General features: G+C 52.8%; 1 protein-coding gene across 1 annotated transcript in view; it reads right to left on the reverse strand.

The window, feature by feature from the left end:
* The window catches only part of MROH5 (maestro heat-like repeat family member 5), a 70,493-nt gene that overhangs the window by 25,807 nt on the left and 25,531 nt on the right, over positions 1-19,155 (reverse strand). The window contains exons 9-19 of the mRNA XM_011990155.1: positions 18,627-18,746; positions 18,039-18,185; positions 17,233-17,355; positions 17,012-17,091; positions 15,544-15,766; positions 13,790-13,885; positions 12,433-12,537; positions 10,998-11,133; positions 10,544-10,710; positions 7,594-7,743; positions 6,640-6,794 (exon numbers count right to left, since the gene is read on the reverse strand). Coding sequence (XP_011845545.1) covers positions 6,640-6,794; positions 7,594-7,743; positions 10,544-10,710; positions 10,998-11,133; positions 12,433-12,537; positions 13,790-13,885; positions 15,544-15,766; positions 17,012-17,091; positions 17,233-17,355; positions 18,039-18,185; positions 18,627-18,746 — 1,502 coding nt within the window. The remainder of the gene's footprint in view (positions 1-6,639; positions 6,795-7,593; positions 7,744-10,543; positions 10,711-10,997; positions 11,134-12,432; positions 12,538-13,789; positions 13,886-15,543; positions 15,767-17,011; positions 17,092-17,232; positions 17,356-18,038; positions 18,186-18,626; positions 18,747-19,155) is intronic.

Genomic DNA, 19,155 nt, shown 5'->3' on the forward strand with positions numbered 1-19,155 from the left:
CAGGTTACAACAGATTTGTGAACTCAGCCAAGCACAGTGGTGGCAGGGCCTAGCTGCTACAAAGAAGACATGTTTTAGACAAATACTCATATGCATGGGCAAAAAACTCGAGGACTGTATTTGTGACTAATTGTATAACAGGTTATTTTAGTTTCTGTTCTGTGGAAAGCATAAAGCATTCCAACAAAGGGTTTTAATGTAGATTTTTTTTTCTTTTTTGCTCCCATGCTGTTGACTGTGAAATAAGTCTGATTGTGATGCTGAATAAATGTCTTTTTTTTTTCTAATGTGCGGTGTAAAGTTAGTCTACTCTGAAGCCATCTTGGTAAATTTCCCCAACAGTGTGAAGTTAGAATTCCTGCAGGGTGGTGGATGCCAGGTTCTATTTGGAATTTATATACAACCTTGGGTGAAGCCTAGGTGGAGACGTCATGGTCTTCAGAGACCTTGGTGTAGTTGAACTGATAGTAACTGTTGTGACCTGAAATTCACCATTAAAAGGGATGGCCCAAGCAAAATCATAGAATTATTGGTTATAAAAATGATCATTGACACATCCTATGAAATATATCTAAATTGAATAATGGTACCAGATAAAACTATAGATGGGAATGAAGCTTGTGTATCATCCAGTATCATGTGTAATCAATAAATGGTTTAATTCTCTTGAAAAAAAATTTCAATCTACATAATCAAAGGATATACCAGGTGCCTGGGAACAGTAACCCAGAATGATCAGTTGGGAGACATTTCCTAACTAAATGATTAGATTTCAAAGATTACAAAAAATTCTTAAAGTCTCTGGGCAAAAAGATCAAATAACTTACAAACGCCAAAAAAACCCCTGTTGTCATTAACTGTTAAAAAACAACGCAAGGCAACAATGAAACAGCATTTGAAAAATACTTAATAAAAGAAAATGTGAACAAAGAATTTTATATCCAGCCAAACCATTCTTCAAATAAAGAACTTTCAACATAAAAGAACCTAAAGAATTCTGAGTCTTTTGGAAGATGAGCTTCTTTAGACTAAGATGACTGGAAAACTTCAGCCTAGGAGCTGATGGTGTGTGTGTAAACACAGTGTGGAGATGAGGGTGGAGCAGCAGAGTGTGAATGTTAAATGTTTTGACAAAGTACAAATATGTAACTGAAAAATGGGAGAAGAAAGGAGACAGAAAGAGGAAAAGAGAGTAATCTCACTGACTGTTGTGCAGAAAACAGGTGGGAATTAAAGAGTATTGGGGTAGGAGGTGGGACATGGGCACAGGACCAAATTGAGGACTAGCTATCATAGGGACGGGGCAGAAGCACCTTTCCATCAGGTACGCCCACAGGTGTGCCATGTCAGTTTACTATTGCCGTGGCTACACAGGGACGTTACTACCTCTTTCCACGGCAATGACCTGATGACCCAGAAGTTACCACACTTTTTCTAAGAATTTCTGCATCACCTGCCCCGTAATTTGCACATAATTAACTGCAGAAGTGCTTCTGAGCTGCTCCTCTGGGCTCACTGCCTCTGGGTAGCCCTGCTCTGCAAGGAGCAGCCCCTCTGCTGTTGCTGTGCATGGTCGCTTCAATAAAAGTTGCTGTCTAAGACCATGGGCTTGCTCTTGAATTTTTTCCTGGGCAAAGCTAAGAACCTTCCTGGGATAAGTCCCACTTTTGGGGCTCACCTGCCCTGCATCAGTATCAAATAAAAAGGGTAAACCTGGCTGGTGGCTCACGCCTGTAATCCCAGCACTTTGGGAGGCCTAGGTGGGTGGATCACCTGAGGTCAGGAGTTCAAGACCACCAGCCTGGCCAACATGGCAAAACCCTGTCTTTACTAAAAATACAAAAATCAGCCAGGTGTGGTGGTGCACGCCTGTAATCCCAGCTTCTTGGGAGGCTGAGGCAGGGGAATTGCTTCAACCCAGGAGGTGGAGGTTGCAGTGAGCTAAGATTGTACTGCTGCACTCCAGCCTGGGTGACAGAGCAAGACTCCGCCTCCAAAAAAAAAAAAAAAAAAGTAAATCTGATGTTAAAGGGCTGAATAATAAAATGGGGATTAAGGGCATTAAAATAGGTTAGGAGCACAAAGGTAACAACTAAGACAAAAATACATTTCCTAGATTAAAACAAAATTGAAGTTAAAGAGCAAAGAATGCACCTCTTATAGAAAAAGAAACAGCAAATATCATGAAATACACACAACTACAAAATGTCATGACAGACCAAACATATCATGTGCATCAATATCAAGAGGCTTCATTCACCTATTACAAAAGATTTTCAATTTGGATCACAGATCAGGACAAACTTTGTGCTGTATATAAGATGGAGACCTAAAACAAAGGGATTCCCAAAGGCTGAAATAAAGAAGTAGACAAATACACACTGGGCAAATGGAAAAATAAAAAAGCAGGGTTAATGATTCTGAACAGATAAAGTAGATTCAAGCCCCCAAAGCATTAAGCATGACAAAGCAGGGCATCTCAATGCTGAAAGTCATGGTTCATAAAGATAGAATACTTATGAATATGTATGTGCCAAATAACATAGCAACCACGTTCGTGAAGTAAAAGTCCAGGGATTGAAAGTATAGCTAGAGACACACCAACATTTCTTTAGTGAGACATTAACACACACTCAGTCCAAGACAGATCAAGAGGACAGAAATGAAGTATGTAGAAAACCTTGACAACACAATCAAGGTAAACCTTGTACATAGAGAGGCACACCTCGTTTTACTGTGCGTCACTTTATTGTACTTTGCAGATATTGCATTTTTTACGAGTTGAGGGTTTGTGACAACCCAGCATTGAGCAAGTCTATTGGTGCCATTTTTCCAGCAGCGTGTGCTCCCTTTATGCCTCTGTGTGATATTTTGGTAATTCTCACACTATTTTAAACATCCTCATTATTATTAATCTGTTACGGTGATTTGTGATCAGCGATCTTTGCTGTTACTATGGTAATTGTTTTAAGGCACTGTGATCCACGCCCATATAAGGTGCCAAGCTGAATCCATAGATGTTGTGGGTTCTGACTGCTCCACCCACTGGCTGTCCCCCCCATCTCTCTTCCTTTCCTTGGGCCTCTCTATTCCGCAAGACACACAACAATATTGAAATTAGGCCAGTTAATAACCTAACATGGGCTCTAAGTGTTCAAAAGGAAGAGTCCCATTTCTCTCACTTTAAATCAAAAACTAGAAATGATTAAGCTCAGTGAAGAAAGCATGTTGAAAGCCAAGATAGGCCCAAAGCAAAGACTCTTGTGCCAAACAGTGAGCCAAGCTGTGAATGCACAGGAATAATTATTGAAGGAAATGAAAAGTGCTACTCCAGTGAACACACAAATACGAAGAAAGTGAAACAGCCTTATTGCTGATATGGATGAAAAGTTTTAGTGGTTTGAAGAGAAGATCAAACCAACTACAACATTCTCTTAAGCCAAAGCCTAATCCAGAGCAAGGCCCTGACTATTCCACCCTACGAAGGCTCAGAGAGGTGAGGAAGCTGCAAAAGAAAAGCTGGAAGCTAGCAGAGGTTGGTTCATGAGGTTGAAGGAAAAAAGCCATCTCCATAGCATAGAAGTGCAAGATGAAGCAGCAAGTGCTGGTGGAGAAGCTGCAGCAAATTATCTAGAAGATCTAGCTAAGATCACTGATGAAGGTGGCTACACTAAACAACACGTTTTCAATGAAGAAATCACCTTCTATTGGAAGATGCCATCTAGGACTTCCATAGCTACAGAGGTAAAGTCAAAGCCTGGCTTCAATGCTTCAGAAGACAGGCTAACTCTCATTAGGGGCTAATGCAGCTGGTGATTTTTTTTTTTTTTTGAGACGGAGTCTTGCTCTGTCGCCCAGGCTGGAGTGCAGTGGCGCGATCTCGGCTCACTGCAAGCTCCGCCTCCCAGGTTCACGTCATTCTCCTGCCTCAGCCTCCCAAGTAGCTGGGACTACAGGCGTACACCACCATGACTGGCTAGTTTTTTTTGTATTTTTAGCAGAGATGGGGTTTCACCATGTTAGCCAGGATGGTCTTGATCTCCTGACCTCGTGATCCACCAGCCTCTGCCTCCCAAAGTGCTGGGATTACAGGCATGAACCACCGTGCCTGGCCTTGCAGCTGGTGATTTTAAGTTGAAGCCAATGCTCATTTCCCATTCTGAAAATCCTAGGGCCCTTAAGAATGATGCTAAATCCACTCGCCTGTGGTCTAGACATGGAACGACAAAGTCTGGGTGACAATGCATCTCTTTGCTTCATGGTTTACTGAATATTTTAAGCCCACTGATGAGACCTACTGCTCAGAACTAAAAGATTCCTTTCAAAATATGACTGCGTATTGACAATGCACCTATCACCCAAGAGCTCTGATGGAGATGTACGAGGCGATTGATGTTGTTTTCCTGCCTGTGAACACAACATCCATTCTGCAGCCTATGGACCAAGGAGTCATTTTGATTTTCAAGTCTTATTATTGAAGAAATACACTTTGTAAGAGGGTAGCTGCCATAGATAGTTGTTTCTCTGATGTATCTGGGCAAAATACATTGAAAACCTTCTGGAAAGGATTCGCCATGCTAGATGCCATTAGCAACATTCATGACTCATGGGAAGGAGGGCAAAATAGCAACATGAACAGCAGTTTGGAAGAAGTTGATTCCAACCCTCACAGATGACTTTGAGGGGCTCAAGACTTTGGTGGAGGAAGTAACTGCAGATGTGGTAGAAATAGCAGAAGAACTAGAATTAGAAGTGGAGCCGGAAGACTGAATTGCTGCAATCTCATGATCAGACTTGAACAGATGAAGAGCTGCTTCTTATGGATGAGCTAAGAAAGTGGTTTCTGAGATAGAATCTACTCCTGGTGAAGATGCTGTGGAAATGACATCAAAGGATTTAGAATACTCCATAAACTTATTGATAAAGCAGTGGCAGGGTTTGAGAGAATTGACTCCAAATATGAAAGAAGTTCTACTGTGGGCAAAATGTTATCAACCAGCATCACACGGTACAGAGAAATCTTTTGGGAAAGGAAGAGTCCATTGATGCTACAAACATCATCGTTGTCTTATTTTTAAGAACTTGCCAGACACCTGAACCTTCAACAGCCACCACCCTGATCAGTCAGCAGTCCTCACCACCCACCAGCAAGAGGGTTCCAACTTGCTGAAGGCTCAGATGATCATTAGCATTTTTTAGAACTGAAGCATTTTTAAATTAAGGTAGGTTTTAAATTTTTAAGGTTCTTTGAAAAGACATAATGCTATTGCCTACTGAATAGACCACAGTATAGTATAAACAGAACTCTTATGTGCACTGGGAAACACGGAGGCACATGTGACTTGCTCTATTGTGGTGTCCTGGAACCGAATCTGTAATATCCTGAGATATGCTGGTACCTCAGACTCTACACCCTGATAACAGAAAATATACCTCCTTCTTGAGTGCCAATGGGACATTCACAAAAAGCGTTTAAAAGACTAGTCAATTCCATAAGGTAAAAACTTCATAGACAACACTTTTCGACCACCGTTCAGTAAAACTAGAAATTATTCACAGAACCACAGGTGTGTTTCCACATGGAAATTAGACATCTTCCTGGAAACAACTCGGGCTCTGGGAGCTTAGGACACCCCTGTTCTGTTGGCTTCTAAGTGCTCAGTGAAATGGGAGCAAGGCCAGCCGCTGGGACCAGGGACCTGTGTGTGTGTGGGAGTCAGTGTCTCACTACCAGGTGCACCCCAGGCTAGAAGGAAGGTGACAGTGAGGACAGGTAAGGGGAAGTAAGAGGGGCACAGGGCAGTGCATGGCGGGTCCTGGGGGCAAGGCTTGCTGGGTCTGGAGGCGAGCTGTAAAGGTGGGAGTGCCTGAAGCTGGTGATGGTCACACCAAGGGATGGGCAGGGGAGTGGATGGCTGTGGGGGATGGAAGACAAGGTCCTTGGGAGAGAGGAGATCCAGGCCTGGAGAAGTCAGGGTGAGGGGAAGACAGGGAAATCCCCCAGGAGTCAGGCATGGGGTGTGAGCTGGGGGGTGTCCCTGACTGGAGTGAGGGGCCATCCAGGACAGGTGCGTAGTAGGTAAGTGGCAGGGGGTATGGACTGAGGACTTGGGAGGCAGAGCTGGGACTTTGGGAAGGAAGGGCAGTGAGCAGTGACAAGGACCCTGGCCCATCTCCAGGTGCAGGGGTCTGAGGGCTGTGAGAAAAAAGCCAGCCCCACCTGAGAGGGCTTTGATGGCCTCGGGGACATAGCGGGGTGGTCTGTGGAGGGGCAGGAAGGAGAAGAGAGTGTCTGTTGATGAGGAAAGACAGAGGGGTTTGCTGCTGGGCGGCAAGGCTTCGGTGTGGGCTGGGGTCTTGCCAGGAGCACCCAGGGTCCTGCGGCCTCTCCATCAGGTGACAGTGTGGCCCGGCTGGGTCAGGGGTTTCATGTGGAGCCAGGACAGGAGACAGTGAGCAGTGCATCCCCTGTGCCCACCCAGGAGGTGTGCAATGATGAACAGATGTGGGCTCCCTCCAAGCACCCAGCCCTATAGGGATCTCTGTGGGCCATGATGGGGGCAGACAGGAGGGCAGAGGTCACCACCCCTGCCTGGGGAGAGGACAGGGGGTGGGCAATGAGGGAAGAGGGGCAGGCACCTGTCCAGGGGGATGGAGATGTCCAGGAAGGTGGTCACCAGCTCGCAGGTGTGGCTCCGGGCCAGCAGGGTGATGGCGTGCAGGGTCTTTTCCTTGGCTTGGGGGATGCGGACAGAGCACAGGTGGAGGCAGATGGCCTGGGCCATGCCGGAAACCTGTGCAGAGAGGGAGAGGTCTGACAGGGAGGCCCAGCCCTGCCCTGGGAGCTTGAAGGCAGAGGGAGGTCTCTCCCTGATGAGCCCCTTCAGATATGGCCCTGTCCTGAGCCGGCCCGCCCAGATGCTTGGTCTGCAGAGAAGTCCCAGTCTGAGGGGGACAGGTCCTGCCATGTGCTGCATGACATTTGGGGTCTTTGTATGCTGTCCATGTTGCACAGGCAGACATTGGAAGGTCCAGCCCCCCTGCCTCCCATCTCATTCCTAAACATGCCACTTTGCCCATGAGGTGCCCTGTGCCTGGGGCACCCTGTCTTCCCCTTGGGGTCTCTCCTGATCATCCCTAATGCCCAGTGCCAGTCTCCCTGTCTGAGCTTGCCCACTTGCAGGACTTGGCACTGGGCATCCTCTCTCTGGGGTGCACCCCTCACCTCCCTGTGGGGTCCTACTCCCCCAAATCGCATCCCCATACGCTGTCTGGGCAACATCTGGCTGTGTGTCCGTCTTCCCTGAGACCTCAAGCTCCTCAAGGGGCTGGTCTGTGCCATTCCCTTCCTTTCCCACCATTCCCATATTACAGCACACAGCGACTGCTCAGACCCCGCAGTCACCACCCAGGACCCAGGGGACTTGCTTGGGCCATTCATTCATTTGCTCATTCAAAACCATCAGACTAGTTGCTTCCCAGGGTGGGATCTGTGACTCCCCCATCAGGCTCAAGGACCTGAGCCCTGGATGCTGACCGCTGGGCCCTCCCTCCACCCCCTGGCCCTTCCTGGCCCAGCCCCAGCGCCCTCACGATCTTCAGCTTGGCCCCGTGCTCCTGGACAGCTATGAGCAGCATCTCGGAGGCCGCCTGCACACGGAAGGGGCTGGTGGAGCCCAGGCTGTCGATGGTCGTCCAGATGAGGTCATTCAACTCTGCCAGTGTGAGCTGCTGCATGATCTCCTGTACAGCAGGGGTGGAGAGAGGCCATCACCTTGGGCCACCTGGGCCTGGACACCTGCCTCCCCACTTTAGCTTTTACCCCTTCTCCTTTGTCCCGGGATCTCCCAAGTCTCTGAACATATCTGGCCTCCTAAGCCCCACTCCTCCAGGTTCCAAGTACCTGCCAGCGATTTGCAGTCTAGACTTGCACACGTCCACATCTGTCAGAGCCAACCATGGCCCAGGCTCTTTTCCACACTCATACTCCGTGCTTATCCCAGGACCGGGTGGCCAGGCTTCCCCTCTCCCCTCGTCTGCTGTCCTCTGCCCATAGGGCTTCCTCATCTGCCAGCCTCAGCCCCGTGGGGTGCCCCCTGCCAGGCTCCAGTCCTCCTTATGAGCATTTATCAAAAAGAAAGTGAACTTCCGGGCTGTGAAGGAGCTTCAAGTTCACCTGGGCCAACCCTCAGGCCCAGAAGGGTGTGTGGGCTGCCCTCAGCCTTGGAGCAGGTCAGGGTGGGTGCAGCCGGGACCTGGCTCCCGTCCCAGGACAGGCAGCGCTGTCCCAGGACCCTGACACCCTCTCCATCTCCTCCCAGGAGTGGCTCTAAAGGTCCAGGAAGGTGAGTCTCACCTCCGCAAGTAGCCATGAGCTCAGGGGTAAGGAAGGGGCTCTCAAGAAATGCAAGATGGTGGGTGTGACCCCTGCCTCATAGCCTCAGACTACAGCCTCCCGGAGGGGGGACCGGGCCTCAGTCACTGCTGCAGAGGTAGAATTTTCTGGAAAGACTTCAGGCATCGTGCCACTATCTATACACAGCTATTTATATTTCAATTTAAGTAAAATTAAAAATTCAGTTCTGCAGTAGCACTAGCCACATTTCAAGTGCTCCATGGCTCCCTGTGGCCAGTGGCTACCTTGGGTAGCACAGAGATAGAACACACCTGTCCTCCCAGAGGGTTCTCTGCACAGTGGGACACACAGCATTGAACCAAAGGAAGTTAGAAGCTGAAGGAGGGATGGGAGAGCAGCCTGACAGAAAATTAGGGTGTCTGCAAGGATGTCAGGATGGCAAAACTCTTCTTTGCATGTTAGGATATTTGTTGGAGTGCCTGCAATCTGTTAGGACACTTCTAAGTATATTAGAACATCAAGTTAAGTGTTAAATAATGGATGTTAGAATATTTATTAGAATCTTTTAATTCTAAAATTTTGATACAGTGTTTGTGAGAATGTTAGAGTATTAACACAATGGTTAGAACGTTAAAATAATTTTAGTGGAAGATTTGTGGTAAGAACTTTTTACAAGAATATTGTTATTATACATCGGGCTAGAATATTTGTTAGATGATTAAAATCAATTGCTATAATGTTAAACTTTTGGTTAAAGCTAGCATTTAGAATGTTTGTGAAGAAATTCAACTTGGAATGGTGGTTAGATTCTCAGAATACTACAGTCTCAGGATTGGTAAAGACTTTGGAGCCATCTTCCTTCAATCAAGGGCAGCAATAAATGTGAGATAAAGGTGGCAGTGATGGTAGAAGTGGTGGTGGTGGTGATAATGATGGTGGTGCAGGGTCATAGTAATGCAGATGGTGATGGTGGTTGTAGTCATGGTGATGCGGTGGTGGTGGCAATGGTGGTTATGGTGATGGTGATGGTGGTGATAATGGTGGTGGTGACTATGATCATGATGGTGGTGATGATGGTGGTGGTGATGATTACAGTGATCATGATGGTGGTGATGTTGTTGGTGGTGATGATGATTGTGGAGGTGGTGATGGTAGTAATGGTGATGATGGAGATGGTTGTGGTGATGCTGTTGGTGGTAATGATTGTGGAGGTGGTGATGGTAGTAATGGTGGTGGTGGAGATGGTTGTGGTGATGGTGATGGTGGTGATGATGATGCTGGTGGTGGTGGCTGTGGTGATGGTGGTGGTAGTGATGATGGTGATGGTGATGCTGGTGGTGGCTGTGAAGGTGATAATGGTGGTGATAATGGTGGTGGTGGTGACAGTGACAGTGACCATGATGGTGGTGATAATGCTGGTGGTGATGATGACAGTGGGGGTGGTGATAAAGATATTATGTATCCAAGACCAAATGAGGAGTTAGGGACAAACTTGGGACCAGAATCCAGGCCCAAAGTGTCTGTTCCTCAGCTGGAACCTTTTCAGCCCTGTGGTTCTATGATGGTTCTATGATTAGCAGACCCTCCCATCCTCTCTCTTCTCCTGCTCCTGTCTATCTGGGGAGAGCCAGAGCTGGACACCCATGGTCTGTGTGCAGGGACCACATGGGGTGAAGCAGCTGTCCCTTCAGTGAAACTCTTCTTTCCCGGCCCTGCCTCTGCTGTCAGGGCAGGTTCTGTAGGGTAAACTGCAGCCAAGTGAGGTATTTCCCTTCTGGACACAGACAGTGAGTTGGCCCTAGGGCTTTAGGTTTTCCACACTAAACTTCTAACTGGCCTCAGCACACCAATGGCTTGCAACAGTTGCTGAGAGCACGGGTTCTGGAGTAGCTGGGGCTGGATCAGATTCCAGTGGGGCACTGACCAGCCCTGTGCCACCATTTCTTCATCATTTGGTTCAGTTCAGTTTATAAAACTTGAGGAAGGGATGTAGTAATGTCTGTGAAGCCCCTGGCATAGGTAATAAGTAGGCATCTAATGTGTGCTGGCCCCCCAAACCTTCCTGGCTCCACCTCAACAACGTGGGAGAGAGCAAGCGAGCACATTTACCCACCACTCCCCACTCCCCAGATATGTGGTGTGCTCTGGTCATGCCCCTGCCCTGCCCTCCACTCTAAGGGCTTTGACCTTGATGACTTGGGAGCTGCCAAGCTGGAAGATGCGGTTCTTCGCCATCTCCCGGGGGCCCAGGGGAGTGGCCTTCTGGTCTCTGCTGCTCCAGAGTGGGGCTCCGTCCAAATGGGCCTGGGAGAGCTCCGTAGAGGCCTGTGATTCTGCCTGCAAAGCTTCTCCTGCTGGCCAGGGACAGGGTGGGGTGAAGGCAGGGTGAAGGTGGGCTTGGGGTCTAGTCTGGAACAGGGCAGGGTTAGGGTAGGGTCATTTGTAATCAGGGTCAGGCTTGTGCCCAGTTTGGGGACTGGGATCAGAGTGGTGGGGGTCAGGGTGAGGCCATTACAGGGTTATGGTTCAGATCAGGGTTGGGTTTGGGGGCAAATTTGGGGCAAGGTTGAGGTCAGGGGTGAGGGTGTGGGTCTGCCAGAGGTTGCAGTTGGGGTGGAAGTTGGTGAACCACAGAACTCACCTTTGTGGCACATCAAGAGCTGGTAGAGATGGCTCGCCCCTTCCAGGCTGCAGCGCTGGATGGCCCTGTCTGGGTCCTGGCACAGCATCCCCAGTATGCCCACCAGTTGCCCAATCCTTTTGAAGTTCTCCTTTGGCTGTGTTGAGAGTATGGGAATCACTGATGGCAGAACCTCCCTGCAGAGCCCTGCCACACACTCACACAGCACGGCCTACATCAGAGGTGACCCTTCTAATGGTGTGGCAGGGCCAGGACTTGGGGCTAGGCAAAACACTCAGTAATCAAGAGAAGTAATATTTTAATGCAATATTTAGAAAAATCAGAATAAATGCAAAAAACTCTGTGATGAGCAAAATCTCAAAACTGTAAGTAAAGTCAGGATCTGACCCTGCTTTTGCATGTCACCTCGGCTGTCCTACTCTCATCCTGGTCCTGGTTTAATAAAACTTTATTTACAAAAGCAGGTGGTCAGCCCATGGGCCATAGCTTGCCAAATTGAGTTTTAAAAACATCACATGAAAATATGAATCATCTTGATTACAGAGTTTTTGTTTCTGAGGTAAAGTTTGTGCGCAAGGTGAGTACCTTGCTTGCCTTACCCTGGTCCAGTCCTGTGATGTTGAAATGAATTTTGAGTAAATTGAAGCCACTTTAATTGTCCTCCTCCTCCTAGGGGTGCAGCGTCTTTCCCTTGACAGAACAGTCCCCCTCCCTCCAGCATTTCTGCCCCCTGTCCTCATTAGACCAGGCAGCAGCCACCAGGCATTAGAGCAAGGAACGAATTTCCCCATCCCCCTGAGTCTGCTTAAGGAGTTAACACGGGTTTGGGCTCATACTCGCGGAAGTGCACTCTCTGACCATGTGCTGATGCAACCCAAGGGCAGATGAGCCATGTCATGATGGGGGCTGCACTGGCGGAGGGGTGGTGGGGTGGCCACTCCACACAGCAAGGAACCCCTAATCAGGTGCAGGGTCGTACAATTTACCAGCCTTCTCACACCCATCAGAGCCCCACCATATCCCTCTAGGGAGGGGTCATTTCCATTCACTTTACAGGTGAGAAGCTGGGGCTCGTGGAGGAGAAACACCTGTACAAGGCCTTAGGTGCATAGACAAGTGCCTAGCTCCAGGGTCAGGGGTCAGGGGTCAGGGTGACCTGCCTTCAGATCCCAGCTGTGAGGCCTCGGGCAGGTCCTGCCCCTCCCTGCCTGTTCCCTCACTTGCAAGAAGGGAGATGGCCTGGGCCGCCTGTCACTACGGAGCCCGGCCGTGCTGTGGGGTACTCAGGGATCCATTCTGTCCTGAAGGCAGGAGTACAGGGGGCCTTGAACCCTACGAACCCTGGCAGGATCTGGGAAGAGGGCGGCCATCCAGGGCAGGAGGCCCAGCCGTAAAAGCCTGCTTGGAGCATGGGACTGGTGAACCGAATACTCACGTCCAAGTTGCCTTTGTGATTCAGGAATTTGAGGAGGATCATGCAGCTGTGCACAGCCCGCTGCCGCTCATGCGCCTTCTCCGACGCTAGCCAGATGTACAGGTGCTGCGGGGTGGGCAGGGTCAGGGAGAGGGTGCTGCGGGGCCCTCGGCCCAGGCCCCGGCCACCACCCGCCCAGACCTCGCCCACTCGGCCAGGCCCCCGCCCACCACTGGACCAGACCCCCCGCCCACTCGGTCCAGGCCCCGCCCACCCCGGCTCTCCCCCTCCCTAAGGCGCCATCTCTCCTTGGCCAGGCTCTGCCTGCTGCGCTTACAAAGGCATCTGGAGACAGGTACGTTAAATAGTTTTTAAGCCGAATCTGAGCTCTTTATTAAGGTGATACATGATTAGATGTATAATTCGTGACTCTGAAGTAGGATGAGGGTACATGGTATTTGGAGATTTCGTGACCCAGTGGTGTCCCAGAAACCCATCTGTGACTTCCCCAAGACGCGCTGGGCTCCTCTGCACTGCTTACCTTTGCCCTGCGTGCCCTGTGACTGCTGGGCCCCTCCCTTCCCTTCTCTGCCCGTAGCTGTCTTAGTCCTCAGCCAGGGCTGCGAGAAGTCCCGCTGGACTTGACCTCTGAGGCAGAGCCAGCCTCCCCTCCCTGGGCCTCCGCCTGCCCCAGGACTGTCATTGCCTGCTCTGGTCTCCCTCCTGACAAGGTGAGGGAGGGCAGGTGGGAGTAGGGGCAGCGGGTTTGGGAGACCCTTCAGGGGACACTGCAGGGGAAGTTCTCTAGGAGGGAGGGCAGAACCCTCATCAGTCCTCTTTCTTTCTTTCTTTTTTTTTTTTTTGAGGCAGACTTTCTCTCTTTTGCCCAGGCTGGAGTGAAGTGGTGAAATCTTGGCTCACTGCAACCTCCGTTCCCCAGGTTCAAGCAATTCTACTGCCTCAGCCTCCCGAGTAGCTGGGATTATAGGCCCCCACCACCATGCCCGGCTAATTTTTTTTTTTTTTTTTTTGTATTTTTAGTAGAGTCGGGGTTTCGCCATGTTGCCCAGGCTGGTCTCGAATTCCTGACCTCAAGTGGTCCACCCGCCTTGGCCTCCCAAAGTGCTGGGATTACAGGCGTGAGCCACCGCGCCTGGCCCATCAGCCCTCTTTCTACCAGGCCACCTGCTGTCTCTCCCTCCCCAGTGCCCCAAATCACTGTGATGCCTAAGTGGGGGTGGCCTTCACCCCTCCTGGTTCCTGTACCACTCAAAGCCCCCAGGTCCCGCCCTGCCTCCTCTGGGATGCCCTCCTTTGGGGTCTGGCCATAGGCTGAGGACCCCTCGGCCCCAGCCGACTGGCCTCCCCGCAGCCTCACCGACAGCAGGAAATGCAGCTCGTCGGTGGTGGGGTTCTGCATGATGAGGCTTTGCAGCATGAGGTCCAGTGCCTCCATGGTCCTGCTGTACAGGCTCTGTGTAGAGACGAGGGTGGTCAGGTAGTGCCACGACCAGGTGGACACAGGGCCTGAGGAGCGCCCACTTCCTGCACGTGCTGGGCTGCTCACCACTGGGGCTCGCCACCATGCCTGCGAGGGGGCTGCCATGACCCCCATTTGGCAGCTGTGGGGACTAGGTGGGGAGGCCTTTGGTGATCACCCAAGGGCACAGGTGTCTTAGTGGCCCAGGCAAGTTCATTCCTAGCAGGGCTAGCTTCACAGGAGGGTACCCTTAGTGGTCCCAGGGTCCCAGGCTGAAAAGGGCCCTGTGCTGGGTGAATGCGCTGGAAGCAGGCGCTGGCATCTTCATTTTGCCCAGGCCTTGCCAATGACACAGTGGGCTGAGTCCCGGGTCTTACATGCCGTGTTTCCAATCTTTACTGCTTTGCTTGCTAGGCATGTTCAGGGAGCGCGAGGACCAGAGAAATGCCCCCAGCTACCCTCCCCTCCAGGGCGCACCAGGAGCAGAGCCCTGGGGCTCTGGTCACTCACTCACTAGGTACCCTGGGGAGACTTGGTTTGCCTCTCTGAGCTTACTTTCCTCACCTGAGAATGGCATGAAGCCAGCCCCACCTGCCAGAGTGGAGGTAGGCAGGGGATTGGAGTCAACAGGAACCTCAGTTCAGTACTTCCAGCTCCCAGTGCTGGACCCCCAGACACCACATGGCACTCCCTGGATGAGCCAGCCTCAGTGTCACTGTGTCATCATGTAACAGGGTCACTCTGAACTGCGGTGGGATTGGGGTGTGGCCAGTTGGGGGCTGTGTTGCTCTGGGCCCAGGACACCCTCGTTCTCTCACACCCCATCCTAGTGTGTGTCTGTCTAGTTCCAGCCTGGACTCAGCCTCGGGGGGCAGGTCGGGGTTCAAACCCTGTCTTTCCCACCAGACAGCCTCATTTCTCTGAGCGTTTCTTTACTCTGGGGCCGCTGCTGGGAAGGTGATATAACTGGTCTAGGGCCTGGCACCTAGCAGGGGCTCAGTTAACACTGGCTTTGGCTACAGGCCGAGGACTGCAGACACTCAAGAAGTCAGGTGCGGTGACTGTGCCCAGGAGCCACACGTGTACCCAGTGGTGGCCATGAGCAATGGCAGGCATCTCTTTGTAGGGGCGGCTTTTACTGAACAGAACCCAGGAAGGGGTGGGCACTGGCCAAGTGCTGAGAGCAATCCTGGAGTTCCTTCCTCCAGCCTCCTGGGGTGGCAGGGTGGGCTGGGCACGGCACCACCTCCGAGTAGCTATGTGGTGAGACTAAGCCCACCCTGCAGGGAAGGTGACTCATTCCAGGTGTTGCAGGGACCACTACAAGGTTGGGGAACTCCTCCCTTCCTCTCCACTTCCCTTGGGCTGCTGGGGAGCTTGGCGAAAACTCAGACCTGACCCTGCCACATAGCATGGTGGCCAAGGCCTGCAGGGCTGGGCAACACGGGCTTGCCAGTTTCTTTCCGCTGGCTCTCAGGGCCGGCAGGGAGGGAGGGGGGCCACATGCGCCACTCTTTACAGGGTGCTCCTCCGCGCCACTGCTCACCCGGTGTTTCAGTTTAGTTGCCAAGTGTTAAGTACCATCGCCCTGTTAGTATCACCCCCATTTTACAGGTGGGCAAACACACCGCGGCATATAGCATGCAGCAAACCTGCAGGTGCTCAGAGCAGTGAAGAACTGCCCCAGGTCCCCAGCCCTGGTGCATCCAGCCTGCCCACTCCCGAGCCATGGGCCACACCTGGATGTTGGGAGGCTCCAGAAAGAGGCAGGTGTGCTTCTCCAGGGCATCCAGCAGCGGCAGGGCGAACACGCTGCGGAAGCAGGTGGACAGGAGCTGAGATTTCCTTTCCAAATCTATAGGAGGCCTCAGCTTGCTGTTGGGAAGACAGAGGGCCATTAGCATGGAGCTGGGACCTGGGGAGGTTGCTGAGTGGCATCTGCCTTCATCCCTGCAGACTCCTGGCCTTTTGCTGTTCATAGAGACTCTTGTGCACACATTTGCCTCCCTGGCCCACCTGCCTCTGCAGGGCCTTAAGCTGGGGCATCCTGGCCAGGTGATGTCCTGGTCCATCTCTCTTCTCAGTCCCTGACTTTAAATGCCATCCTGATGCTGTCTAAGGAGCATCTCCATCTTGACGCATTCCCCCAGGGTAGCTGCGCCACAGCCTGCCCCGTCACAGCGGAATGCAGTGCCGTCCTCCTTGTTGCTTGGACCAAACTTTAGCACATTCTCCATTCTTTTCCCTCCCTTGCAAGCTGCATGCAGCCCTCCAGCAGCTCCTGACAGCTCTACCATCACAATTTGACATTTAAAGACTTCTTACTTTTAATCAGGCCACTGTTACTTTTCTCCTGGATTGTTCTAGGGGGTCCTGACTGGTCCCCCATTTTCTCTGGGGAGCTCCATCTACTCCCCACACTAGATCCAGACATTCCTTCTCAAATGTGACTCCCCCAAGGCCCCACCTCGCTCAGGCAAGAGCCAGTGCCCTGCAGTAGCCTGGATGACCTTCCCCGTGGCTCCCGGGGCCCTCATGCATTCCAGCCCTGCCACCCTGGCCCACTGGGGGTCCTCCAGCAACCCTGCTGTACACCAGCCTCAAGGCCTTTGCACCCGCTTTCCCTTCAGCCAGGCACTGCAGCACTACTCTCACCCTTTCAGGTCTTTGCCCAAAAGTCCCCTTTTAGGGCATCTATCCCAGCCTCAGGCTATATTCTGGAGCCTAGAAGAGCATGGGGCTGGTGCTGGGCGCCCAGTCCACCAATATTCGGTTAATCAATTCTCCTTGCAGAGTTTCCTGTAGCCCTCAACCTGTGAGGATCTTACCTCCCCTCCAGCTCGCTCCCCCAGCTCCATCTGCTTTCAGTCAGCAGCGTCAGTGTCGCTGAGGTGTGTGGTTTATTCATGGTCTGTCCCCACCCCCCAAGTGTCAGTTCTTAGAGAACAGGGATGTTCCCTGCTGACCCACAGCTGGGTCCTCAGACCCCAGAATGGTGCCTGGCACGCAGAATGATGCGCCATTTCTGACCTCTCCACCTCGCTGCCTGCCAGCTCCAAACGCGAGTGGAGAGGCTGCTGCATGGCGCTGAGGAAGCCCTGTGTGAGGCGGGGGGCCTACCAGAGGCTGGACGCGATGTGCATGGTCTGCTGGCGACTCCGCGTGTACAGAGTGTCCTGGGGCTCCTTCTCCATCAAAACCTGCAAGTCGCAGGTGGCACCAAGCCACTCAGGCCTGGTCTGTCTCACTTGCAAGTGAAACCACCTAGAAACCCAGCCCACCCCTTCTGCAAGGGGTAAACTGAGAGAGGCTGCCCACCTCACCCAGGGCCTGGAACGCACCATCAGACACTCGAGGAGCTCGGAGGTCTGGGAGAACTCGTAGCTGTGGGCGCCCTCGTTCCGGCTCACCGCACCCATCAGCATCAGGGTGGCCCTGAGGAAGCTCTGCTTCAGGGTCTCATCCTGGAATGGGGGACAGGGTCAGGGCCCGGGACGTGGGAGCGTGCAGTGGGAGGAGGAGCGTGAGGCTGTGATCCGAGGGGCCACAGAGACCACCCACTGGGGCCGCATCTGGGGGGCTTCGTAAGGGGTGGGGCTGCATGGTTTTTTTTAAACTGTGAATTGACAATGTTTAAACACTGGGAGAGTGCCTGTAAGTCTCTTGAGATGTGGCAACCCCATGCCCCAGGGCCACAGCAGCGGCGACCCGGGGCAGCGATGTGGCTACTTTGGGGTAGGGGCAGCCCTGGCGGGGCCTCTCACAGTGACCTGGGTTGGAGGCCCCTGGTGTGGGGTGTGGAGTCAGGGGCTTGTCATCAAGGCATGATGGACGTCAGCCTGGCCTCTCCGCACCCATGTCCCTCACCCCCAAAGTGAAAACCCAGGGTTTGCTTTAAGAGCAGAAGTGAGGGTAGAGGCACCATGAAGCCCAGAGAAGTTGGACAGACGAAACCGTGGGGCCACCAGGAAGCTCAGCCTGGTTCCTCATGATTCCAGGGTGGGGTGGCGGTGGGCTCCAAGGCCCTGGGAGGTCCTGGAATTCTCCGCTCTCAGAGGCCGGCAGGGCGGCTGGGCTGGGATCCAGGACTCGGTCTTGGTGGGGACAGGTAGGTGTTGGGATCTTGCCGGGGCATCCAGGGGCGTACCCATGAGCTGTAGTGGAAGTAGAAGACCATCCTGGACACGATGTTGTCCACCCACGGGAGGATGTGGGCCTGGGCTTTGGCTGCCATCTGGCCGTATGCCAGGAGGATGGTGCTGCTGGCCCATTTCCAGCGCAGGTCCTCCGAGTTCTGGCCGAGGGGTGGCAGGTAGGTGAGGAGTGTCAGCACCCCGCCCTACCCTCCTCCGGAGAGCTGTGGAGGTGGTCGCCCAGCTCTAGCAGGGTCCTGAGGGCAGGCGTCTGTCCTGAGGGGCGGTGGGCCTCCATGGCCCTCAGTCGGAAAACAGGGGGACTGGGACTGGCTCTTTGGGGGATGGCTCGGGCCATGTTAGGGCCACAGTTTGGGCGGGGTGTTAGGGTGGGGTGTGCAGGGCGCTCGGCTCTGCTGGAGCTGGCTGGAGTCCAGGCCCCTTGCCTTCCCCTCCTTGTGGGGGCCCCTCCCACGCCCACCTCCTCCCCTCCTGCTGAACGGGGCAGTGTCCTGGGAGTCCCCAGAGGCTGGCCTTCATGGAGGGTGGGGGTCCTGCCGTCCCAGCCCCTTGCTGATCTCTGGGGACCCCTGAGCCAGTACCTTCGGGGAGGAGCTGTGGAGGCTCCATCTGATGGGCCTGCTCCGGCCAAACTGGTCCAGGACAGCCCAGACGTCATCCAGGTGGCGGGTGGCCGCCAGCCCCAAGGTCAGAGCCATGCCCTGTAAGTCGGGGTCAGGGTCACTCATCAGGGGACCCCAAAGTCCAGGAACAGACCCGGCTCCTCCCCTAGCAGGAGTGAAAACTGAGGGGGAATGGGACCCCCAGAGGGGGTTGGGGCTCATCCGGGGCCCCAGGGCAGCCAGCACCCACCCCACTCTGTCAGGACCTGTGACCGAGCCCATGCCAGGGGACACACGGCTTATGGGGTCTGGTAGGGGGAGTGAGGGGGGGCAGAGGTGGATCCCTGGAGGCCCATTATCCCTCACTGCCGGCTATGAGCAGGCTGTGCCGGAGTGGGAATGAGGAGCTGTGTTTACGATGGAGGAGGAGGGCTACGCTGCAGCTGAGATCACGACTGTAACTGGGGTCAAGGGTTAGCCTGTGATCAGCATCAAGGCTCAGCCATAG

This window comes from Mandrillus leucophaeus, unplaced genomic scaffold (genome assembly GCF_000951045.1).
Source record: "Mandrillus leucophaeus isolate KB7577 unplaced genomic scaffold, Mleu.le_1.0 Scaffold371, whole genome shotgun sequence".
NCBI classification, from domain to species: domain Eukaryota; kingdom Metazoa; phylum Chordata; class Mammalia; order Primates; family Cercopithecidae; genus Mandrillus; species Mandrillus leucophaeus.